The 26,474-nt window shown below is 40.2% G+C and overlaps 3 protein-coding genes across 3 annotated transcripts in view; 2 read left to right on the top strand and 1 right to left on the bottom strand.

The window, feature by feature from the left end:
• Positions 1–1,371: 1,371 nt before the first annotated feature.
• On the bottom strand, positions 1,372–5,893 carry alkal1 (ALK and LTK ligand 1; the record flags this gene model as incomplete). The annotated part of the gene is made up of 4 exons (XM_083887832.1): positions 1,372–1,436; positions 2,363–2,443; positions 2,934–2,987; positions 5,623–5,893. The coding sequence occupies 4 exons, from the start codon at positions 5,891–5,893 to the stop codon at positions 1,372–1,374; spliced, it is 471 nt and encodes a 156-aa protein (XP_083743958.1).
• Positions 5,894–7,968: 2,075 nt separating this feature from the next.
• On the top strand, positions 7,969–14,937 carry LOC310926069 (dynein regulatory complex protein 11; the record flags this gene model as incomplete). The annotated part of the gene is made up of 19 exons (XM_083888169.1): positions 7,969–7,979; positions 9,547–9,874; positions 10,026–10,145; positions 10,292–10,474; positions 10,578–10,649; positions 11,255–11,460; positions 11,548–11,632; positions 11,732–11,839; positions 11,951–12,026; positions 12,459–12,565; positions 12,658–12,744; positions 12,826–12,887; positions 12,980–13,062; positions 13,361–13,468; positions 13,552–13,751; positions 14,033–14,119; positions 14,208–14,385; positions 14,483–14,721; positions 14,821–14,937. The coding sequence occupies 19 exons, from the start codon at positions 7,969–7,971 to the stop codon at positions 14,935–14,937; spliced, it is 2,457 nt and encodes an 818-aa protein (XP_083744295.1).
• Positions 14,938–17,014: 2,077 nt separating this feature from the next.
• obscna (obscurin, cytoskeletal calmodulin and titin-interacting RhoGEF a) overlaps positions 17,015–26,474 on the top strand; it is a 42,986-nt gene continuing 33,526 nt past the window's right edge. Inside the window, 18 exon segments of the mRNA XM_083888168.1 lie at positions 17,015–17,195; positions 18,024–18,078; positions 18,202–18,468; positions 18,886–19,047; positions 19,192–19,296; positions 20,204–20,470; positions 20,577–20,846; positions 21,380–21,646; positions 21,735–21,998; positions 22,087–22,353; positions 22,448–22,717; positions 22,842–23,108; positions 23,219–23,485; positions 24,087–24,359; positions 24,719–24,982; positions 25,084–25,350; positions 25,655–25,921; positions 26,015–26,288. Coding sequence (XP_083744294.1) covers positions 18,039–18,078; positions 18,202–18,468; positions 18,886–19,047; positions 19,192–19,296; positions 20,204–20,470; positions 20,577–20,846; positions 21,380–21,646; positions 21,735–21,998; positions 22,087–22,353; positions 22,448–22,717; positions 22,842–23,108; positions 23,219–23,485; positions 24,087–24,359; positions 24,719–24,982; positions 25,084–25,350; positions 25,655–25,921; positions 26,015–26,288 — 4,058 coding nt within the window. The 5' untranslated portion in view covers positions 17,015–17,195; positions 18,024–18,038.

Below are 26,474 nucleotides of genomic sequence, written 5' to 3'. Positions count from 1 at the left end.
ATCTTTGTTTTGAATTGTATAAAGCAATAAATATTGAATTGTATCTTCACACAAAAGACATACTGCAAATCAAAGCATTCCACCCTTCTGTCCATTTCATTCAGGTTTACATACTTTATGAGGTGGAGTAATGGTTATCATGAAATACTTTTATATCTTCCAGTATAATGTTTAATGTGTTGGTTATGGAGCAAGAATAAAAAGGTGGACTTTTCATGCCAGTCTACAAAAAAGGTGCACTTGGAGTGGCTTTTTTATTAAAAGATAGAAAATAATCCTCAAAAACGAGAGCATGTCGCTCCAATTTTAGCATCACTTCATTGGCTCCATGTTCATTTTCGCATTGATTTTTAAATTCTTTCATTTGTTTTCAAATGTCTTCATGGTCTGCCCGACCTGCTTCAGCCGTACGCTCCCTCACACTCTCACACGTCAGCAGATCAGTCATTGTTCGTCGTCCCTAAGACAAAGACGAAGCTTAGAGGTGTTTTTTCAGATTTTTAATTTTCAGTCTCTGCCCTGAAACTGTGGAAAGAGTTGCCTTTGCACATCAGGCAGGCTGACTCACGTCCTGTTTTTGTCCTCTCTTTAAACACATGTTTTGCCTGACTTTTGTCTGAGATGTTGGCTTTGACTGCTTAATTTGTTTTAACTGTTGTATTTGTCCTCATGTCTGTGTACAGAACAGTGTTGTTTTTAAAGTGCTTTATAAATCAAGTTGGATTGGATTAGTTGCTGCCCCCAAATAGATGCCAATATAGTCGGAGAGCAGTTCACCATCAACAGCCAATAAATAACCAATGGAGGAAGATCAACAGGAAGTAGCAGAGCAGTTTTCATGTGCCGCATTTGCTCAACATCCTCTTTGTTATAGAGAGTTTAATGTTTTTAATGTGTTTCTCTTCCTTCTTTTACTCCCTCACTCTCATACAAGTGATGAAACTGGTATGTGTGCAAATACAGCTGACCAGCACAAACCACAAGTGGGTAATCAATTGACATTCAACACCCAAGAAACTCTCAGTGTTTATAACTGTAAGAAATAGTGTCTTTTAAAAGCAAAAACACGTTTGACAGATACATTACAGTTGCTTCTCTTGTTGTATGATGAGAAGCAGTTCTCAGTCACACACCAAACGCACATTAAAATAAATCTGAGCAAAGAACAACAAAGAAATTCCATCACGTAATTGAGAAACACCAACTGTAAGAATGGTCTGAGCAGTACCTGTGTGTGTGTGTGTGTGTGTGTGTGTGTGTGTGTGTGTGTGTGTGTGTGTGTGTGTGTGTGTGTGTGTGTGTGTGTGTGTGCTACAGACTGAATGAACCCAGCCCAAGAAGACAAAAAACACTTTTACTCACACGCAATATCTACGATTGCATGCAGAGTGGACTCATTGCTAATCGTGTTAGCAATCGTGCACATCTTTTGTAATCTGGAGAAGAATGGAGACAAGAGATAAAGAAGACTATTGACATGTTAGAATCATAGCCACACAATACAATACAATGTAATATTAATTTCAAATGTTCATGGTCATTTTAAACACTGGTATTTAAAATAAAGCGGATACCCTGTTGCTTTGGACCTCATACTAACTACAGCATGAGAAATAGAAGTTCAGAAGTTCCTGACTGAGCACTTAAAGTTGTAATGTTCCATTGACAAAGTAAACAGTTAGTTGGGCTTTTCTTAAAAGAAAAAGAAAAACGTGTCACTCTTTGCAAATCACAAATATATTCAAACTGTTACATTGCCAACAACAGACAAACACATTCACAAATCAGAGTCACTGCTCTCGATATCAACTTATCATACATCTGTAACAATTTGTGTATGGCGAAGATACAGGGCACTTTCTGTTTTGTGGCAAATGGTTGCAATGGCCACGCCTTTTGAATCTGCAAGATCTGCAAGACTTTTTTCTGTCTTTGATGTGTTCAGTACAAATTAATGTTTTTTTTTTGTTTTTTTTTAATGTTTGTACGATTAACGCGCTCAGACAAGTTTGTTCATTCACGAAACGGGGAAATCGCCTAGATGGGCGCCAAATTCAAAATGGTTGACTTCCTGTTGAGTTAAGGCCATGCCCCCATGGTTTGTGAACTTTAGTGCAACTTAGTTTCAGCTTTGTCCTACCGGGTTTCACTACTGGGTGCTACTGAGCCATTTTGCGCTACTTTTGCATATTACCCTTATTTTTTTAACATTTTGCACCTGGTCTGATTTGCATGCCAATTTTCGGCCATTTTCACTAAAGTGCCTCACCCACAATTGTGACAAACTGAAGTATTTCGAGCCTTTAAAGTACAATACTTGTGATGATGAAGGATGCCAAATGAATGGAAAAGGCATACGTACATGCTGGTCTTGAGCAGTCCCTTGTGTTGTGATACAGTCTATGAAAGTGCGTTCTGCACTCCGACGAGAACTTGACTGGTCCTGCTTAATAGAAAAACGCTCATCAGCCAAACTCAAAACTTACAACAAGGTAATTATACGCAATTAAACAATAATAATAATAATAATAAAAAAGGAAAATCACAATCTTAAAGTGATCAGTGCACCTTCACAGACAAGGCTTCACCTGAACTTAGTCAACAGAAGAATTGAGTGTACAGTTATAATCACTAAGATTTAAGCTTCCGGATTTTCACACCAGTAATGAAGTCTACTCATAGGTCCCGAGACAAATAATCAGCTTAACCTCTTACTGCCTTCAACTTAATTCTGTCAGCTTCCAGCGGTGGTGAGTAACTAAGTACAATTCATAAGTACTGTAATTATAACACATTGTTAGGTTGAACTGAAATTTGGCTGATGTCAGACAACTGTGCCTAAAGTATGTATGTATGGCTCAGAGAGGAATCTACACCCAACAGTTGGGAAGGGAAAAGATTTTACAGTGCACTTTGGATGTTGTTCTTCTTACCTGTGAAATGCTGAATGAATTTGTCTTTCATGTTTACATCTCTGGGAACAATTTCTGAAAGAAAACAACATCGCAGTTAACATTCGTTTTACAACAGTCATCAGCAGGAAGTACGACGGTCACTGTTGCTGTCAGTCCGTATGCTGCGTTGGTGAGGTACTGTATGTACTTATTATTCATCCTCCATATACTGTCATAAAAAATACAGCATTGATTGACTTACAGCATCTTATTTCACAACTTTTTTTGAAGGCATATAAATGACTGAATAATGAACGTGTCTATGCTGTACCTGCACTAGAGGGGTTGAAAATAAAAAGACGCACCACTGTGTGGACAATCAATAACAGCTTGATGAATTTCCAGTTGCTAGAAGTCGTTTTTATTGTTAGGGCTTTCAATTCGTCGTGAAGTTTAGATTTATCTGACTGCTTTACTGACCGATGAGAAAGAGGCCATGGGCGTTAATACAGTGGACTCAAATGGAATCGAATTCTTGACATGATCACCGTAATCACATCGCTTTGTGAGACCAGTGACGATGCACAGCCCTAACTGGACGTACCCCTCCATTCTGTGTCCACATGGTCAAGAGATGCAGCTGTCTCATAACACACTGGTCATGCTAACAGGCTGAAGGGATTATTGTATGGAGATTTAATGCTCATCAGAATAAGGCCATGCATATTGTTATTGGGCTATCTACTATAATAGCCCCCAGCCCCAGAAGCATGTAATGCTGTAATTGCACATAACCGCAGAAGGGAGGAAGATAATGCCGGTAATTTGAAAGCCATGATCGGAAGCTGTGTTAAATATTAAAATCAAAATGGTGAAATGGTCTGTATTTATATGCCTTGTTTACACTACAGTTTTGCAATTCACCCATTCATACAATGCATCTACATTCAGTATGTTTCTGTCACACATGAATAAAACTCTTCACATCTGCCAGCGCAAGCATCAGGAGCAACTTACCCATAGAGTCATCGGCATATAGACGAATGGAGCTGAAAACATCTATACATATAAAACATCCTATTGTATGCTATTTAAAAGGACACACCTGAACTGTATATACCAACTCTTAAAATAACTTGGCCCAACATCGCTCTGTTACGCTAAAACCAGCTGTTGGTTACGATGGGGACAGTCCACTCTATTTCCTGGAAATCAGCATGTCAACAACAATAAAATATAAAACCATAAAGCAAGCAGATTAAAGCTTTTAAAGATTTATTGTTCCTATTTAAGAACAAACTGTGACAGATACAAAGACAATTATAAAATATATGTTCATTAATGTTATGTCTTTCTTGCCGTACAGGGGAGATAATACAGTTAAGTATAGGGTGAACATACTGTGGTCTCACAGATGTTTCTCCTTTCTTCTCATTGTGTTCAAAGCATCTATCCTTGCGTGACCATGGATCTTTGGTTGCATCACATGCATCAGTTGCTAATATGCTTCTTTTATAACCTCAAAAGATAAATTCCATCCAGTCAGTGGTCTGAAAAAATAATTTTCCAATTGCGTGAGCTCAGGCTGAGACTTTGGCCTCTGAGATGCAAGTGCAACAACTTCAAAACATGATCTAATTGATAGTGACCTTCAGAGAAAGTGTGGAACTGTTGTAAACAGCAAACTATTCACACTTGGTCTTGCACGTTAATCTTCAACCGCATTGCAAGATGACTTTATCTGTTGTTTCTTTGTCACAGTTTAATTTAGTAAACTATCTGTCTTAGATAATCGAAGATACATGCATTAATGATCCACACCGGGAAGTAATGTTTTATTTAAGCCAATAAAGGTAGTTCCACACCAGCCACATTGTCACTTGTCTGAGACCTCAGATACATCATAAATACCATTTAGTTGAGGGAAAATAATTAACTGGAGATTGAGAATTAACTGAACTTTGATGAGAATAATATTGAGAGGCACTTAATTTTGGCAAGGAGTTTTAACCAGCAGCATGCACTGGACACTTCTTTACACGTAAATGAAACAGAGTGTGTTCAGTCACCTTGTCTAATTATGGTGAAAAGCAGTGACTGTGATGCAGTGGGCTTCGTTAATGTGACACAGCACAGCCGAACCGGCTCCTCCGACTGATACGTGTCGCAGAGACGATTGTGATTGGTGAGCCGGTCGAGGACGTCATGATGTGTTTGAGTGCATGTCATCATTCATGTTTAGGAGTCCACAGTGAATCATACTGAATGAATCATTCACAGGCTTGGTTTGAGGATGCTCCTCCTACATGAATCCATAGAACCTATCCACGGCTGTGTCTGTCAGTCAATCACACAATGAATGAGGGAGGGAGAGATAAGTTGAGGTGAAAAGGTGTTTCTTAGAAATAAGAAGAGTAATTCTGATAGATCTAGACTTTTGTCATATTCACAACTGTATTATATATTTCACAGAATCACTTTAAGTGGAGGTGGATATTTAGGGATTAAAAACTTGCGGGTGCTGCACAATGTCTCTTTTTGAGTATACAAAATATTATTTTCCATAATTTCTTTAATCAACATGCATGCATCAAGTTCCATTCAGCCACACTCAAAGCTCCTATATGAGATGTGCAGTGCAGAGCTGACCAATGACAGCTGTCTACCATAGTAAATTGGGGATTATGCTTTCATCATCAGAACCTAAAAATAAATCTTATCAGCTTACCTATGAGTCTACTGTTATCCAGCCTTGAAACATAGAAAGGCTTTTCACGGGAGGAGAACTTCATGTCTTGGGCTGAGGTGAAGAGTCCACTGTTACAGCGCCTGGAGACAGGTCTGTCCCGTTGCTGGCTGTCCCTGATAACTTGTAAGATTAGATCCAACAGGGTCCTTCTTTCTTTCTGCTTGACCTCCTTGCTGTCCATGCAGTGACCCGAGGTACTGAGCAGAAAGAAGATAGTCAACAGAATGTGCCATTTCCTCTCCACCTGCATGACTTCACTGTCTGAAAACACACGCAAATAACTTGTTTACACAGGAGTTCCATTGTTTCCATGAAGTCAAACAAACATCATATGTGTTTTCTGTTATTAACAAGATGTAGGAACTTTGCATCATGCTCAAAACGACAATACAAGCACCAGTCATGCTTGCAGTTTTTGCACCCTAAACATTCCCAACATTACAGTACAAGAAACAAAAGGGATAAACAGTGCCTCTAAATTAATCTCCACAATCGGTCTGGTGGATTCCACTTTGCGCAACAGGTACATTTTTCTAGTTTAATGCACTGATAAAAACAAATAGTAGTTAATCTAACTTGATACTTACTAGTTTAGGCGCTAAAGATGCTTATGTCATGGAGAGTGGACACACAGTTGTCTTCTGCAAATTCTTCCAGGCGTTGTCTGTGGTCCCGAGAGAGAGAGGGAGGGAGGGAGAGAGAAAGAGAGAGAGAGAGAGAGAGAGAGAGAGAGAGAGAGCAGCCAAAAGACTGTGCTCGCAGCCGTCTTTATGGGCACAATGTGTCTCTATTTATACGAGAAGCTACCTTCTGGGAGGTAATAAAATCGATTTCGAGTGGTTGGTTGTGTTGACATTCTCGGTGCAACTTCTTCTAGTGGCATCCACTCAATTTGGCACGCGCGCCCTCCTTTACGCACGAAAAAAAAATCACTAAAGTTTAAGTTTTAAATGAGCTATTAAAATCAAGGTAAACGCTGTCCTTTCTCAGATGCCTTATCCAAAAAAATAAAAAATACCCAGTGACAAGAAAAGCGACGGAGACGCCAGTCGCGTAAAAGCGCGTGAACCAGTATTTTTTTTCCAAATGGAGCAACGAGCTCGATTGAGGATACAGGGAGGAGAAGACTGTGAGGCCCGTAGACTTCTAGCTGACCTGTTAGTGTGTCGATGTTTTTGCTCAACGATGTCTCAGTCTTGTGACCGCTTAAGCGTGCAGAGAACGCGCCTCCAGGAGCAGCCAGCCACCCGGCTGTTTTTCCACCCGTGATCATAAATCCATAGGCTAAGTGTGAATGTTTTCAAAGAATTATGACACTTTGATGGTATTGAAATTGTAAATGCATCAATGAGTCCTCACTAAGTAGTAGTTAGTGAGGACTCACTAAGTAGTAGTTAGTGAGATCATTGAGCCTGCAAATTACTTTGTCATTTATATTTGGAATGTATGCGGGGAATTTTGTGTTTGATGTACTGTGTGATTCTCGCAGCACCTGTAGTTTGCAGAAATGCAATTTTATTATAATAGAACCGCGTCTTTTCTGACAGGGAGGATGTCCCCATGTGCAGGGCAGGTGATGTCTGGTCCCCCGGTCATGGCGTCAGCGCCCCCTGGGGGGTGGAGTGAGGTGTCCGTGCGTAAAAGCGCACAGCCCCCACAGGCACACCCTTCAGATTTCCACGGCGAGGTTACAGGACTCAAATCTGACTGTGGCACTCGCCTTTTCAGTTCCTCAAGCTTCTATTTTCAAAGGCTGATTTTTTTTTCCCCAGCACATTTTTTTTTTTTTATTAGGCATCTTCATCTCCATTTAGTATATCATGTTATCCACTCCTAAAAACACACCTGATACAACCCCCAAACCCTGTCTATCGCATGCTTCACTAAGCAGACTGTAAAAATGTAAATAAACAGCATTTTAGCTGAGTCATATTCAAATTTGTTTTGGGAGAACATTTGTTACAGAGGAGAATCAAAGATATAATTGGAGAATTATATATTTGAAATGAATTATGTATATCTATCTATCTATCTATCTATCTATCTATCTATCTATCTATCTATCTATCTATCTATCTATCTATCTATCTATCTATCTATCTATCTATCTATCTAATCAATTGACTTCAATTGATTAAATGATAAAAGAAGAACAACTTCCGGAATGACTGTTACTAGGGAGACGGTCGAAGTGGTCGTGTCAACTTTGGGACGCTAACGTCGCATCTTTACCTCCAGTTAAATTTAACACTGTACAACGTGTTGTTTCTTTTTTTTTTTCTTCTGAGACGTTGAACCCGTATCCTTCTCCCTGGAGACGGCGACATGTCGCAAAGGTAAACAGCAGTTAGTAACCGTTGTTTGCGAGTTCAGCGCTAGCTTGCCCCTACTTTCACTTGTTAGCTGCATGGTTAGCCGCATCCATGCTAACACCGTCGTCATGTGTTCTCCTTCGAAAGGTGTTTGCACTTAATATTTACCTGTTCCCAACAGAAGACACGACCAAAGTACTCAACACACATCCAAAACTCGACACTAGATGTTAAAGCAAAGAAGTACTTCGTAAAAACACAGGCCAAATGTCACATCACAGTAACACTTAACTAAACAATTTGAAAATATACGTCATCATAATATACGGTAGCAACCAACACCATGCCAGAAATGAATAAAATGTAACGTTATTTACATTTTCCCACACCTCGTGTGTTAATGGCAGCAGTTTAAAAGGTAGGTTCACAGTTTTTGAAATTATACATCGACGGATTTGTCTGACCAATGATGCAGATTGGTTGGGCCGATATATGTATTTTAACTGAATAAAGAAAAATAAAAGAAACCCAGTTTAATTTAACTTTATATGTTAACTTAAAACATCTATTGTGAAAACTAGCAATGGCTGACTGAGGTTCCTACAGGAGATCATCACAACCACAGTCCAATGGTCAGTATAAAACCTATATTCAACCTGTCCAGTACCTCGTGATACAATGATTCTATAGGTGTGGTTTCCTATGGAACAGTGAAAACAGAAATAACTGACTGAGCTACAATACAATGAGCTCGAGCATATGATGAAAAGTTATACTCAAAATGACCACAAGGTGGCTCTCTAATACCACAATGGGTGCAGCATCAATTGACATAAGAAAACAATAAATTCTTCACAGAAAATATGCACTTAGAACCTATGTTCTGTTTCTCCAGTCTGAATTTTGTGTACGCACTGTTGTACACTTATTATTTTGAATAAAAATATATGAACCAAATATGGAATTATGTTTTGTCAAGTGCGTTTTTTTCTTCTTTTTTCAAGTGACGTACAACATGAGTCAACTTTCTGTATATCAATAATAGAATACTGCCGGTCAAAAAAAGAGAAGTTATTGGCCACTTCTGATTGTTTGACATAATAATAATGTCCACCTGATACTGGACATTTTTGTTTGCTTGTGGTTTGGAAAAAACAAGTATTCTATTTGTACATGAAAATGTATTTTTAATTAGTATAAAATATGATGCTTTAGCACCAGTCAAAACCAGAGGCATTTTAAGAGATTTTGTGGGGAACTGGAGGTCCCAACACAGAATCAAACTAAATTAAGCAGCCAAAGAGCACTGGCCACGTAGGGTGTTTCTATGTTTCCATGCTGTAATTGCAGTATCATGAACATAGTGGTATTATAGGATCTAAGGGGGTGTTTCACAAGATTGCTTTTGCTGTAGACTAATAGAATCAGTCATTTTTAGGAGTCCCAAACCATTGACTTGCAAGTGCACACTTGTACACAAACATCTCAAAGAGACCAGGAGGAATATTTACAACAAGAAACATTTTATTATAGTCTTGTATGACTCTTTATAAAATATCTGAAAAAAATTATGGTTTCCATTTTTTTCCAGGACATACAATAAGATGTGGGCAGATGCTCATTTAGAGTTGAGCCGCCTGCTCACTGAGGAGCTGCCTGCTGAGCCCCTCCATCCAGAAAAAGACCGGGTCGTGTTCTTCCAGCGCTTGGCCATGTTTTATGTGCGCTACATCCAAATCTTCAGACAGCTGGAGACAGTTTATGAACTGTTGGTCCACCCTCAGAAGAGACGAGTCATCCGGGCCATTCTTGATGGTGTGATTGGGAGATTGTTAGAACTGAAGAATGAAATGGTGGAGAAAGAGTTTTCAGAATACCACTACATGGATGATGTGCTTCACGACTTAAAGCTCAGACCTGTAAGTTAAATTTTTTTGGAGCAAGATTAAAGTTAATTGGATTTCTTCAATCTCAGAAGAGCAGTTACTCTGACTTATCAACACCAGACGATAGCTTTGTCAGTGATGTCTCTTCATAACTCAGCAGCTATTTTCCTTGTTGTCACTCCAGGCAGTCCTTGAGATACCTATCCCTTGCTATTTCGTCACAGAATGCAGCAGAGAACTCAAAGAACGAAAGACAATGCTGACAGAAATCCTTAAAATGGTGCAAGTCAGTGAAAGCCCACAGGTAATCTAAAGGAGCCATTTTTTAAATGAAGCCTGCTTTTTTAGGCCACATCATTGTATTTTGTTACATATATAAATCATGATTTTCATTCATTATTTGTTAAAAGTAAATGTTCAATTTGTTTTGTCTACTTCTGTTTATTAAAGCCTCCATTGGTGAAGAAAATGAGACCAGAAGTGGCAGTGAAGATCCTTCAAGTGGCAGAGAGGGCCCGTCAAGGACGCTTGAGGGCACAGTTGAATGAAGAGAGCAGAAACATGAACAGGATGTACAGAATCAAGGAACCTGAACCAGCTGACATTGAGTTGGCAGCACTCTGCATTCAGAAGGTCCTCTGTCATCAATTTAATAGTACTCGCCTTTTCTATGTGCTCCTGTTTTTGCCTTGTGTTGTCTTCCATGCTGACAGATTTGGTTGAAAATGATTTGTAGGTGTGGAGAGGCCACGTAGAGAGAAAAAAGACAAAGATTGCTCGGCATGAAGAAATGATTTTTCTGGGAATGGTGAGTAAAAGGAGCCATTTATTTGTAATATACACAAACTCTATATGGACAAAAGCATTGAGCCGTCTGACCATTACACCAACAGGGACTTGAATGAGTCCATGTATTCAAATACATACATGCAGTATTAATTAGTAATATGGAGCTGGTCCCCGTTTGCAGCTTGACAGCAAAAGGGAACAACAAGTGTTTTTATAGGACTTTGTGCACATTAATACTGTAGACCTATGAGGTCAGGGACTGGCTCACAATGTCTGTTCCAGTTCATCCCAAAAGTGCTTGATGGGGCTGAAGTCAGGGTTCCGTTTCCACACCAAACTCAAAGTTAAACCATATCTTTATAGTCCTTGCTTTGTGCACTGGGCACAGTCATGTTGGAATAGAAAGGGACCTTCCTCAATCTGTTTCCACAGAGTTGGAAGCATAGCATTTTCCAAAATGTCTCGGTATACTGAAGTGTTAAGATTGTCCTTCATTGGAGATAAGGGGCCAAAGAGCCCAAAGCCTGATTAAAACACCTGAACTCACAGGTTTGGCTTTGGCAACTTTTGCCCATATAGTGCACACATTATGTATTATATATCATTGTGTCATTTTCATTTTAGGCCATGGATCCAAGACACCAGGTGCCGTGCCCTGCAGAAATCACAGCCCAAGCAAGTGAATCTTGCACACGCATTAAACAACAGGAGCATGAGGAAGACTTCCAGAAGTCAATTCTAGCTGTCAGAAAACAACTACGTGACGTGGAGAGTCATGACATGAGTGAGAAAATGAAAGACCAAATCCGGCAGTGGTTCGTTGAATGCCGGTGAGGTGGCGCAGAGCAGGCAGGTTTAAGCTTTCATCGTATTATATTCACTCATTCATTGTCCCTGTGGGTTTCTTTACTTAACAGTGATGCTACCGGATCATTTCCAGACTATCCTAATGATGAGGACGGAGGCTCAGCTCTCATTTTTACAGAGAAGAACCCTCAGCAGGTAAAGTACATCTTCAGTCCAAACTATGGTTTATTGCATATTCTTTCAATTATGTACAGAGGGAGAATGCTGTTTGATGTACATTTATTTGTTTTTTAGTTAATGGAAGAAATAGCTGAAAAAGAAAAAGAAGATTCAAACAACAGACCAAAAATGAAGGAGGAAAAGAGGGAAAAAGGGAAGAAGGAAAAGGGAAAAGCAGAAGAAGTATGAGCTCTGAGTTTTATTAAGTAGTATTTTTACATATACAATATAACATTGAATAAATGCTGGCATTATTAACTTTCAAATAACTTTTACTTACATTTTGAGCCACAGGAAGAGGAGGCAGGGTTGAAGATGTTACCTTCTGCTTTTCTGTCTGATTTGGAAGTGGAAAACAAAACCTTTGTTGGTATGTTCAATCTCATGTCAATGCTCAGTATAGTAATATTAATATTACACATTCATCATTTACATGCTCATAATACATGCTCCTTGTGCTCCGCTGTCACAAGGACAGATTCAGGAAGTCATTCCTGCCATCAGCCATCAGGATTTACAACTCATCCCTGTAAAACTGACTCTGCTCCATTGCACAACAGCACAGTGTATAATTTATATTAATATATTGGACAGACTACATTAGTCTATCCTTTATGTCATTGCACCTGATCCTATGGGTCATTCATTCTTCACTTTTTGCACTATTTTCTTTACATACTTTTGTACACTCATTTATGTTGAATTCTTTTCTTGTATTGTATTTTGCTGCTGTGCCACAACAATTTCCCCTTGGGGATGAATAAAGTATTTCTATTCTATTCTATTCTATTCTAATCCTCAGATTTTTGGCAAACCCGGGATGAGTCCACAAATTTCAACCAACGGCACGAGGTGGAGCTGATCAAGGAAGAAAAGAGGAAAGTGATGGAGGCAGAGATTCGAGTGCAGGTGATGCTGATTTACAATATGCAAGTTTTTTTTTTTCAGTTTGTAAATAACTTGCTTAAATAGCTTAAAGGTGACTTGTGTGCTTGTATCAGGTAGATGAGCAGATGAGACAAGAGCTGGCTGAATGGAAGTTAACTGTGGACAAAGATAAGGGTGGTAAGACAAAGGCAAACGCTAAGGTATTAAAGTGAACGACTGTGTTTTCAGATTATTATGATTGGCTTGGGCTGTTTTCCTTGATATTTCTTTTAATTTAACAGAAGAAGAAAGGATCGAAGAGTGGAAAGAGGAAGAAAAAGGAGAAAGATCTGACAGCTGATAGGTGAAGGCACACAGAGCCGATATGAACACAATGAAATGTATGAGTCAATGTCAGCAAATACTGGGGAAAACAATTGCATTATTTATTCACAGGACTCTTGAGTCTCTGTGTCAGGAGCTGGTGGAACAGGGCTTGTTGAAAAAGGCCAAGAATGTTCATGTACAGGATTATTTGGGTAAGATTTTCAATATAATTTGGTGTAGACTTCTTTTTCAACTTATAGAGCTTTCATTTTCTTTATTATACCATGATGGTGTGTGAACTGTTATTGTGATTCCAATGAATGTGTTGTCACAATGCGTTTGGACCTTTGCAGTTTTGGTTAAATGACTGTATTTTGTCATGTGCTGCCCTCTTCTGGCTTGTTTGTTTACCACAGCATTATGATCACAGTTTGTCTTGCAATTTTCCCCTCTGATAAATCACACAGACTAATAACTCAACATGTATTGCTTGTTCCCTCGTTCTCAAAGGTGACTTTAGCTACCTTGGCACAACACTGAGGCAGTATGACATTGAGCCCATGCCATCATTGTCAGATGTACGACAAGTCATATCTTTATATGCAATTTTACCATTAGGTATGGAAGCTATTCACTTCATAAAATCAAATTAACCTCACTGTTTGGGTACATTTTGGATATAAGATGTGCATCTTCTGCAGGCTCTCAGGTGGTTCATGAGAAAGCTCCTCTTATAAAGGCCATCCTACTTACGGGGCCGACAGGAGTTGGGAAGAAGATGTTGGTCCATGCGATCTGTCACGAGACAGGCGCCACCCTGTTTGACCTGTCACATCTGAACATCGCAGGAAAATACCCAGGCAAGAGTGGCCTAGCTATGATGCTTCACATCGTCTTTAAGGTAAGACACCTGGATTAGAAAAAGTCTAAATCTATTCTGAAGGTCTCTTAAAATCTGAATCTTCACCTACAAAATTTTAGATCAAACTATCTATTTAGTCTTAATCCTAACTTTAAATTCGAACATTGAAAGTCCGCTCCCACCCTGGTCTGTAGTGGTGGTCTTAGCATAAAGTTTGAGATTCTATAAATGTTTATAAAAAATCTTCTACAAAATATTTACATTCTAACTCGTCCATTAATTAAAAATGTAAAAAGTCCTTCATAATTGTTTACACACAGGTCGCCAGATTGCTGCAGCCTTCTGTAATATTGATTGAAGATGCAGAGAAAATGTTCTACAAGAAAGTTCCCAAAGAAGAAAAGGAGGTAGCCTGCACCTACATAATTAACTCTGGGTTGTAATATTATGACGTATGTCTGACACTGATTTTATCGCTTCAATTTGTGTAAACAGTTAGATCCTAAGAGACTGAAGAAAGATCTACCCAAGTTCCTGAAGCTGATCAAAGGGGAAGATCGAGTTCTGATAGTTGGTACAACTAAAGATCCTCAGAGTTCTGATATTAAGTCACTCTGTAAAATGTACAGCAAAATCATCCTTATCCCAAGACCTGATTATGGCTCAAGATACAGTAAGAGAAGTTGTTTTTTTTATTTTGAGACTCATAATTATGGTATTCTTTATTAGCTTGGTATGAAAAAATGACCTTTATTACTATTTGCCTCCAGTTTTATGGAAGCAACTGATCAAAAGACACAGCGGTGAGGTAACCAAGTCCTTGGATCTCAGCTCTCTCGCCAAGATTTCTGATGGCTACACTCCAGGTCACATGGTCCGGGTGATCCAGAGTGTCGTCACCAAGCGTCGCATCCTTCAGCAGGCAAATAAACCCCTGACTGCTGTGGAGTTTGTTGCACCTTTAGCCAAGATTGACCCTGTGTTTCAGGAGGAGGAAGAAGCCCTAAAAGTACTGCGGATAAGTCATAATTAAGTTTACATTGTTTTATTGTCACTTTATATTAGTGTAAACATACTTGCTTTATACCTCTTCCTCTTGTGTCCCTAGAACTGGTATGCAAAAACACCTCTGGGAAAGAAAAGGATTAAGGCTGCTACAGGAAGAGAAGAAGAAGATGAAGCCCCGGTTAAAGGCAAAGATGCAAAGAAGAAAGGGAAAAAATAAGTCAGTCATTACATTTTAATTTTGGCAGAATTAAAGAAACCCATGTGTAACATGATGTGGCCCAGATGTCCCCATTATCTCCCCACAAAATAAATAAAAAGCTAATGTAGCTACCCCAACAGTGTTTTTCTCACTTGATATAGCAGTGACATGTCTGTTTAATGGTGCGATGGTAGATCATCTGAACACAAGAATCGTTGATATCGATAGTTTATTGTCAGCATTGTGTACTATTTTTGTGAAATGCTTCAGTGAACCCTAAACTCCCATGTATGCATTTCACTGGCTGATCTTTATGAATATACAGTAATTGTGCCAATAATATAATCATCAGCTCTATACCATAAGTCCTGACATATATACTATGATAAATATCTAAAATTAATTTAGTGGCCTGTCTCTGGTGGGCAGGCGTCTATAGCTATAATTATCAAACCCAAGCCTAAGCTGTAATTAGACATACCAAGACTGTCTGTTATGGTTTTTTTTTTATCTCGGTCAAGGGCATCTTATGTTTGGCAATGACATTTTTTTAAGTGGCTGACATTCATAACACACTACCATCATGGGCTTACACACAGCAGCTGATTAGTGGGTGTTTTTATGGGTCACACTCTGGGATCAATCGACTTTGTCAATATATTATATTCAGACATACAGTACATAATGTGTTTAATATGGCTGCTGTCAGGTATAGAGTCTTCATCAGACGAAACGTGACATACAGGAGGGGGGTGTTACCAAACAAGGATCCAGAGGCTTAGGTGGGCTGTTCAGCTGTTTTGTCGAGTTCTAAATTCACTCAACACATCCTCACATTACCTTGATTCCTTTAACATTACTCTATATTTAGATTACCAATAGGATGTTGCTCGCGTAAAAGCCCTCATTTTAAGATGTAATGTCAAGCTCGTTGCTGTCTTTACTATCACAAGACATATTTTTTCCCTATTTTAAACTTTCTTTTAAATCAGCGTTGCAAAGCCATAGAGTATAATGGTATTGGAATAGCCTAAGCTGACTGTTTATTATGTTTTGAGAAAGCTGTTCAATGATTCATAAAGAATGGCTTGCTGGAAACATGAAAGGTGAGACTGCTTTGCTTCTGTGGGCCAACATTCCCCTCCCTCAGTGACGACAAGTTGTTTTTTGTGCCCCAGCAGGACTGCACAGAGATTATCCCGTTGATAGAGTTTCACTGGATTTAGGCGAGCTAAGTGACACATGCAGCTGTCTGTCAAACTGAGGTGAATACAATGCTACACGCAGTGCTGTCTTTGTTCTGTCTGCGTGGCTGTATGAGGGAAGCCCACTAATTTAAAACAAGTTCAACACACACCTCAAGTCAGGTGGAGGTTCATAAGCGTTTAACCAGTTCAATATGTAAAATAGATGTTTGCATTTGCAGTTTTGTGTCTCTAAATGTGCTTTTGTGTTTTTTCAGTGTCATATTGTCAAATACAGTGGTTAACTACGTTGTCAACTACTTCATTTCCACTTAGTATTTACGCCATTTTAACCTTTGATGACCTTCCAGCTTTGACAGTGGTGGGAAACTCCCCTGTGGAGATATGTGGACTATGATCACTCCAAACAGAGGGTAAGGACTCTCACAAACATGCTTCTTAGAACGTGATGAAACAGCAGGCTGACTGCTTGGACGTTGGTTAGAACTAGTCACTCACGTACATTTGATCTCTGATTACAGGGCGAGCAATGAGGAGACACAAAGTGGTGTGTTCATTGTGTGTCGCACAACATGTCTGCAGACGTGGAAATCATTTAGTCTCACTCATTCGAGCACACGAGAAAACCATCGAACACACTAATCCTGTTGTATACGTTTTGATTGTTTTCGTTGGTTGAGGTGATGCTGGACATGAGTCGCCTCGCACTGTTCTAGCCAAACCTATCTTTGCCCTCATACTGACAGAAGGCTATTTTGGAGGTTAGTATGTGGAGAGAGATATGTCAGCTGTTCAGCACTACGCTCCATCACAGCAGAGGAAAAAAAATACAGAGCAAGAGAAAGAGAGCACTGCTGCCTGTCAGCTTTGGGGACTGGGATATAGTTTGCAAACCTGGGCATGTTTTCGTTTGGCTAAACAATTGATGCTAATCTAAAAGGCTTTGTGAGAAACAAATCAAGACCCAGATCAGATCAACTGCCATGGATGTTTTATGCAGCGTTTTTTTCAGGTGAAGCTGTTTCAGAGGGTATGCAAGGATACTTTCGTTTTTGAAAAATCTAGATGAAGGTGAGTATATTACTACATTTGTTATTGTTGATACGTTCTTGTTTTAGTTTAATAGTACCTCAAATGATTCTTTCAGTTTGTGTGTTTGTGAACTTCAGGAGAACCAAACTAATCATTATTGATAATTGTTTATGGAAGCTTTTGGTAAGTTGAGTCATATAATGCATGATTCAATTTCGGAAATATAATTTTCTTGAGATCACATTAGACTTCAAATTAGACTTCAAATCATATTAGACCTTTGGAAGTAATTAAGACAAATGTTTGCAGATTAAGTGTTACTGTATGACGCATCGTGAAATATTATATTAGCTGGTAGGTAATGAGGTAGAATGGCTCCACATGTCCGCCTCTGAAAAGTTTTTTATTAAAATATTATATTAATGGGTTTTGTCATTGGCAGTTGTCATTTGGCCTCTTGTGTGTTTTGCATGTCCATTTTCCTGAGTTAAGTTAATGCACCCTGTGAGAGGTGGCATCACAGCTGAGTCTATATTGGTTGTGCTGAGCTCAGTCAAGTGAAGTGACAAAGATTACTCTGCTCCACATTATTGAGGAGGAAGGACTGACACATCATCACAGGGATCAATCATTTCATGTGTATGCATTTTGATGTTGCTCTTTTGGAAGTGATGGTTTATAACACTGTAATCTTGAAATAATATATGTTTGGTATGATTAGATATCGACTGCATGATGTCATGTACCAAACACTTGTCCACAGAGTGCACTTGACACAAGCTGAATATCAATACTGAGGTGTGAATAGTTCAAGCTGATACAGCTTACCATTACCTGATGTGTATTCCTCTATGTGTGGTTAAAAAGTAAAGAGCAGGAGACATGGGAGACAACATACCTGGAGGAATTGTAGCAGCTGCAAGTGAGTTTTCCTCTCATGTTTATCTTAGATACAGTATATCTTGAAAGGTGGCTCTTACAATGTGAATGAGAATCGTTTAGGTTTTAATGTGTGTGTGTGTGTGTGTGTGTGTGTGTGTGTCAGAGAACCGGCTGCAGGTAGTGAAGGGTCTGGAGGATGTGGAGGTGTCTGAATGTGAGAGCTGCTCTTTTGAGGTGAAGCTCAACCTGGCCTACATCACGGGTGTGTGGACCAGGGATGGGATGGAACTCAAGTGTAAGCCTAACTGCCGCATCAGTATGCATGAGAAGAAACACTCCCTCATACTGAACAGGGTGGCTCTGGGAGATGCCGGCCTCTTCTCTTTTCAGGCTGGTGACATCCAGACGTCTGGCCACCTCAGTGTCAAAGGTAAGGTGTTAACTTAATGGCCACTGTATTAACTTCTGTGTTCATGTGGCTATAAGACCATGGATGTCAGGTCAAAGCCAAGACCTGTCCAAGGCCAACATACAATGGGATAGCCTCATTGTTATACTCTGTCATTAAATTATTATCACTAGTAATTAAGTGTGTTTGTCCATTGACGAGCTAGTGGCAGGGCTCAAGGAATGGTACATTTTAGTTAACGTATGAATAAATTAGTATTTAGTTTATTAAAATGCATAACTAATAATATTGAGATTCACCAGCATTTGTGTTGTTTTAGTTTTGTACAGCTACTATAGATTAGAGTTTAATCAATTTAACGAGCGTGTAACAAGCAGATGCATTAAGTCCTGTACAGTTTGCTTTTACTAAGTTTAGAATTTGGATATCTTTTGCCAGCTAGAGATATCCACATAGTGAAGGAGCTAGAGGACGTCGACACAGTTGAGCGTCAACCTGTAAGCTTCACGTGTGGGGTCAACCAGGTGGACATTGAAGGTCGTTGGTACCGAGATGACTGCAGGATCAGAACTGGGGACAACATCAAGATCAGACACCAGGGCAAGTGACAGCAAAAGAGTATCAATACTTTCTTTTTTGTGTGTGTGTGTTGATCGTGAAATAACACAGGCTTAAGAGCCGATATGTCAGGTGTGTTCCATAAGTTTTAAACTTAAACCAAGATATTTTTCCTTTAATCTACAGGTAAATCTCACACCCTGATTTTTACGTCAGTCAGGCCAGAGCATGCTGGAGAGATCAGATTCACTGCAGAGCGTGTGTCATCCTATGCAGTGCTCAAAGTTACAGGTGAGTCACATGTAAAGTAGGTACTAGGGATGCAACGGTAAAGTTTTTCCACAGTTCGGTATGCATCACAGATTTTGGGCCACGGTGACCAGATCTATCTCTTTATGTTGAGGTTTTCTGTAAAAAGATGAGCATATTAACATGCTCTGGATCAAGGCAAGAAAGGCTGGCACTCACAATGTCACTTGCAGTGGAGAAGACTCTTTTGCTTGCTGCAGAGGTGCCAGGGACACAGAGGTACCGTTGTGCAATCTTTGAAATGTGAGAGAATGTGACCTAACCGGATGGTCTTTCCACCAATGGATAGGATCAGCATCCACATGAAGGCCACCAGCTGCTTTGTATGAGGAAACATCATGCTTTGGTCTGCTGCCCTGCTTTGAGAAGATTCCCAAATAACTCTGACATGGTCTTCTTTTGAGGAGGGGATACTGATGATGCCTGGACTTGCTTTGCTTGGGCCTTCTTGCACTGCTTGAAACTGCAAAAAAATAGAATTAGTGTTATAAATTAAAATACTAATAATTATTGATTATCATGTTTTATATATGATTATTATCAATTCAAAAACTTAATCAGCTGTGTCATTTTAATTTGCATAATCAAAACAATAAGAACGATACAAAACATGTTTTTATTATTATTATTATTATTATTATTATTATTATATCAAATTCCTGATGCTCCATAATTTCACTTGTGAGATCCTTGTAGACTTGGTCACAGATGGCTTCATCAAGGATGGGTAAAGACTTGAACCTTGGGTCAAGGACTGTGGCACTGTGCAGGTCCGGTCTTATCTGTTAAGCCAGCATTTCAGTTTAACATGTTTTCCTAATCTATGATGACATATCATGGTTATTTTATGTCTTCATATGTTAAATGTCTCCATTCTTCCCTTCTTCAGAGCTCCCAGTCCAAATAGTGCGCCCTCTGAGGGTCAAGATAGCCATGTATCACTACCGGGGTTTGCTAGAGTGCAAGGTGTCACGACCTAATGCTCACGTCAGGTGGTACAAGAACGGAAAGGAGCTCCTGCCCAGTAAGAAGTACCAACTAATCAGCCAGGATGTGTACAGGCAGCTGACCATTGATGACGTCTGCTCCTCAGATGAGGACACCTACACCTGCGATGCCGGAGATGATGAAACCTCATGTCAGCTTCTAGTGGAGGGTGAGATGCTTACTCACTCAGATGATGCCTTTCTAATGTAGTATTGTTTTTATAGTGTTTGGAGTTGTGTCAGTAGCCGTAATGTGTTTTCTGACTGTAAATGCAGAGCAGGCTATCAGCATAGTGCGGGGATTGAGCTCGGTAGAGGTGATGGAGCCAGAGCCAGCACTGTTCCAAGCAGAGACCAGCCTGAAATCTGTGAGGCCTCCCAAATGGACCTTGAATGGGGAAGTGCTGGAGCATTGTGCCGCGGTGAACATGGACAGGGACGGCGCCCTCCACAGTCTCCTTCTCACCTCCACAGATAGCACCATGTCTGGCCCTGTGATCTTTGTAGCTGGAAAGAGTCGCTCCACCGCTCAGCTCACTGTGAAAGGTGAGTATCTCAGGCTGAGTATGAATGTCAAGAAAAACTGTTAAAAGTTGTCATAGAGGTGATTTTTTTGTTGTTGTAAACAAGTACATATGTCAAACCAAATACATTTCCTGTCTCAAACTCCAGTGTGTAACTTTAAGTAATTTTTGTTGATGATGATATTATTATTCTGCCTCTTTTTAGTCTTCATAAACAGAAATTATATAAATTGCTGGATTCATCAGAAAATGAGCTCTGTCAATCAATCAAATCAGACCTGACTGAGTGGCAGAGCAGGGGTGTGTGGGGGCAAGAGGCATTTATCCTGCCATCTTGCTTTACTAGTGAAGGCTAGTTGTAGAGGCTGTTGCCTCCGTCTCTCTTGATACAAAACAACAAAACAAACAAACATCACTTCCTGTGTGCAGCACAGAAATGTCACCTCCCAACATGAATGTACCTACTGCCATACTGCGAAACAAAGAGAAAGTAACATGGAGAACTAGTACAAAGTAAATGCATTTAAAAAAAACTTTGCATTTTTTCTCTTGCAGAGCGACCCCTTGAGGTTGTTCACCACTTGGAAGACGTGAAGGCGAAAGAGAACAGTTCTGTGACTCTGAGGTGTCAGTTTGCCCCTTCTCCCAGGGTGGTGAGATGGTTTAAAGGTCGTACTGCTCTGAAGACCTCAAACAAGTACAGCATGAGGAGAGAAGGGAAACGAGCAGAGCTGACCATCCATGGCCTGACAGGAATTGATGCAGGGCAATACCGCTGCATGGGTGGAGGCTCACAGAGCACAGCACACGTTAAAGTAGAAGGTATGTTCATCATAGTTGGTGGAGTTAGTATACTGCATCTTTATTTTCATTCAGTTCATTTCTTTGTACGACTGTCTTTGTATTGCAGTGCGAACACTTAAGTTGGTCAAACACCTTGAGCCACTGGAAATTGAGGAGAATGGCATTGCCTCTTTCTCCTGTGAGCTCAACTATGTGGTTGCCAATGTGGAGTGGCTCCTCAACAATGTCCGTATCTACCCCAACGCCATCAACAGGATGCAGCACATGGGCACAATGCACAGCCTCACAATGAAGAAGCTGCGGCCACAGCAGAGCAAGGTCACCTTTAAAGCAGGCCTCCTCTCTGAGACGACACTCTTAAGAGTCAAAGGTGAGCTGGGGATACAATAGCATGACATAATTCAGTTGTGTGGTAATGTGAACACCATTTATGATAATGTGAATCTCTTTGGCTCCAGAGTGTCCTGTTGTTTTCCTGAGGTCTCTGGAGGATGTAGTGGGAGAGGAGCAAGGTCAGGTCTGTCTGCAGTGTGAAACTTCTAAAGAGACAGTGACTCCTGTGTGGAGAAAGGATGGTATGGTTCTGACAGCTGATGATAAGCATGAACTACTCCAGTCTGGGAAGTCCATGGCACTTATTATCCATTCACTCAGCAAGGATGATGCTGGACAATACACCTGTGACCTGGGCACCAGCCAGACCAAGGCTAAAGTCAGAGTGCAAGGTGAGGAGAAAAAAATATTTGATATTTAAATATCTTTAAAAATAAATATATTTTCATGTCACATTTGCTAACTTTATATTTTATTTATCCACAGACTTACAGCTCACTATTGTTCAGCGTATGAGGACAGCCTCTGTCTCAGAGGGTGAAAGCTGTTCTTTTCAGTGTCTCCTCTCTCACGATCTTGATGATGAGCCTTCCTGGACAATCAATGGCCAGATGGTGGTCACCAATACCCGGGCCAAGGTGATCAACAATGGCCGCAAGTATCAGATGACCATCACAGATGTCACTCTTAAGGACACTGGAGATGTGGTCTTTACAATTAAAGACATCAGCTGTAGAGCCATGCTTTTTGTCAAAGGTGAATACTTGGGCATCCTAGATAATCATACATCTGATCAGATTGTTACCAGTCTTTTAATTTTATGTTGGAGGATATGTTTATACATAAATCCTCAATGCGAGCATATGCATATCCCCTTTAGAGAAGCCCGTGCACATCTTCAGGGACCTGTTGAATGTAAAGGGGGTGCCAGGCGAAGACGCAGAGCTGAGCTGTGAAATCACCAAAACTGGGATCACCATTCACTGGTTAAAAAATGGCCATATTATCAGACCGAGCCCTAAGTATGTAATGAATGTGGAGAAATACTTGGCACGGCTGGTGATCAGGAACTGCACCATCAGAGACTCAGGGGATTACTGCTGTGAGGCTGGAGGTGTTGCCTCCCGTGCTAAGCTGGAGATCAGAGGTAGGTGAGGGATTTCGTAATAAATATCACCTGACGTCATCTGATTTGTGGCTACAGTACTGAGTTTATACATTGACACACACATTTCTGACCTTCACTACACCTCTTAGAATTCCAGCACACATTTGCAAAGGAGTTGAGGGACACACGAGCAGAGGAAAAGGGTAAAGTCACCCTGGAGTGTGAGACCAGGCGTCCCGCCAAGCGAGTGACCTGGCTGAAGGGAATGGTGGAGCTGAAGTCTGGCAGGAAGTATGTGATCAGGCAGAAGGGTGTGGTGTTGTCCTTGACCATTACCTCTCTGGAGAAACTGGACACAGATGTTTACAGATGCAATGTTGGCACCATGCAGAGCGGGGCGCAACTGACTGTGCAGGGTGAGATGTTTGGATACTTCACTGTGGTTTAGAGGTGTTCATCTAAAGCCAGCTGTGGCAAAATTTAACAAACAAAATCTATAAAATGAAGTAATATACATGCCAACATACGGTATTTTACAGCCAGTACAGAGATTAACATTTGAGAATTAGAAATGTGACAGGAGGTACTGCAAGACTTTATCCTTTATGGCAATCTTTGAGACTGGGTGAAAATAGTGAAAAAAAAACTTATATTAAGCTCTAGTCTTATCATAATTTATATTGTGTTTGGGTCACAATGGTTTGTCATTTGTTTCTCTTCCTTTTACTGGTTTTATGGTTTCTGATTGATGAAAAAAACATTTATATTAGATGGGCCACAATATTACACAAATTAATTGAATATTGAATTCCTCCTTTATTCTATTTCTTGATATTCAACAGAAAAACAATATATAAATTAGTGCATGTTATTACATTCTGACTGTGGTTATAATGCTATTGTCTAAAATACTGATTTATTAACACTGAATATAATACTAAAATATTACTATTCTAGTATGAGTATGTTGTGTTTTTGGATGTTTGACCTTTCTGTGCCTTCAATTCTTTCCCTCAGGCCAACGTGTTTTGATCCTGGATGAACTCGAGGATATTGTGTGTCTTGAAGGTGACACAGTCACATTCAGATGTCGAATCTGCCCCGATGAGTACATTGGGGTTAAGTGGTACCTGGATGAGACTCTGCTGTACACCAATGAGCTCAATGAGATCCAGATGTCGCCTGGAGGCTACCACATCCTCACATTTAAACAGCTCGCCCGCAAGGACACTGGCACCATTTCATTTGTAGCAGGAGACAAAAGGTCGTACGCGGCACTGCTTGTTAGAGGTGAGAGTCAAAAACTGGGAGTTTTGATATGATGGGATTTAAGTTTGATCTACTTTTCATGGCTGCTGATAAAATCAGTTTGCAGTCATCTCACTTTACCTTCGCAAGGTTGTTGTTGTCTTCATCTGTCTTGATATAAAACAAATCACTTCCTGTGTGCAGCATGGAAATGTCACTGGGCGACACAATATCTGAACATCACTATACTGACAAACACGCAGAGAGAGTCGTGTGGAGCTGATGGGCTTAATCAGCATTGTGTGAAGTCATTTGACAGTGGTTCGACTGTAACATACATTTGCATCGCACAATGTAACATTTCATTTGGTCTTGATTTGGATTTATTTATTTGTCCTCAGAGAGGCGTCCCACCATCATTAAAGCACTGGAAGACTGTGAGGCTATTGAAGGAGGTGGTTTGGTTTTGTCATGTGTGACGTCCAAACCATGTCACATTCTCTGGTACAAAGACTGCTGCCTAATGTGGAGCTCTTCCAGATATTCCACCAGTCGCTCTGGCTGTGAGGCTCGATTGACAATTCGAGAAGTCAGTAACAGTGATGCGGGGGTGTACGAGTGCAGCGCAGGATCTGTTACAACTAGAGCTGCTGTGACTGTCAAAGGTATCAATAAAAAACAATTAAAGAATGTTCATGCTTTCATTAGATCTTTTTTTTCCTCATTATTATGAGCATTACTTCACCCTCTTTGATTTCTGCTTTAGCCATCCCAGCAGAGTTCACCCAGCCTCTGACAACTGTGGAGTCCAAAGAAGGAGAGACTGTGACCCTGACCTGTGAGTACTCTTTGCCTGGGGTCCAGGTGTTTTGGAGGAGAGGGTTTGAGAGTATCAGACCCGGAGACAAGTATGTGATGAAACAGAGAAAGACCATCATCTCTTTAACCATCAAATTCTTGAAACCTGTGGACTCAGGAGAATATTCCTGTCAGTGCCGTGATCACCGTACTGCAGCAAGTCTCAAAGTGCATGGTAAGCATATCATCACTTATTTTTAACTTTGTACTATAATTTACAAATCTTTTCTTCTTCCAAAAAGTGTGCTTAATTTATGTTAACTAAGTATATTAAGTTAAACTTAAGGCTTAAGATTCAACAAATGAGACCACTAGCTATGCTTTATTTGAGTTTGATTAATTTTAAATGATGGTGTATGTTCTAGTTGAGTTGAGTCAGTTTGATTATCAGAAGTTATATTGTGCCATTAGTACTCCAGCATGCTGCCTGAGTCTTTAAAATCAACCGAGTATATGACACATCGTCTTTTGTTTTGCAGCTATTCCTATTTCCTTCGTACAACAACTGAGGAGCATGCAAGTGGAGGAGGGCAGCAATACCATACTGCGCTGCGAGCTGTCCAAACCTGGAGTAACAGTGGAATGGAGGAAAGGGGATGAGCAGCTGAGAAATGGGGTCAAACACCAGATAAGAAAAAGGGAGACCACTATGGAGCTTCTGATATGGAAATGTGTACCTGAGGACAGTGGAGTCTATAGCTGCGTCTGTGCTGATCAGATGACGTCCGCCACTGTCAAAATCACTGGTAGGATGTAATTCAGGCTCTGATTTGAACAAATTAATTGTTAAATCAGAAATCATTATTTATTCAAATCTATGGTCATTCATGGCTCCTCAGCTCTTCCAGTCACATTCAAGCAGAAGCTGAGGAACGTGGCGATCGAGGAGGGTAACATTGCGACTTTGCGCTGTGAGCTGTCTAAACCTGGTCATGCTGTGGAATGGAGAAAGAGCGGCAATGATCTCATCATAAATGGAGACAAATATAATATACGGCAGAGAGACATGCTGGTAGAACTGAGGATCAGTGATGTGACAACTGAGGACAGCAACATCTACACATGCATCTGTGGAAACACAGAGACGACTGCAACACTGACTGTAAATGGTAGGTGTTTCCCATGTCTGTTTTATAATTTCCTGATTATTTATGTGATTGTTTTGTTTGTGTTTATGTAAGGAGAAGAGGGAATCTTATTCATATTATTAGTAATGCAATTACCATGGCAACACCATCATCAGTGAATTCTGCTTCACAATGATAGTAAAAGTCAACAGCGAAGGAACAAGGCAGTGCA

Source organism: Microchirus variegatus (genome assembly GCF_963457635.1).
Source record: "Microchirus variegatus genome assembly, chromosome: 4".
NCBI classification, from domain to species: Eukaryota; Metazoa; Chordata; class Actinopteri; order Pleuronectiformes; family Soleidae; genus Microchirus; species Microchirus variegatus.
This window is presented reverse-complemented; position numbering and strand designations above follow the sequence as displayed.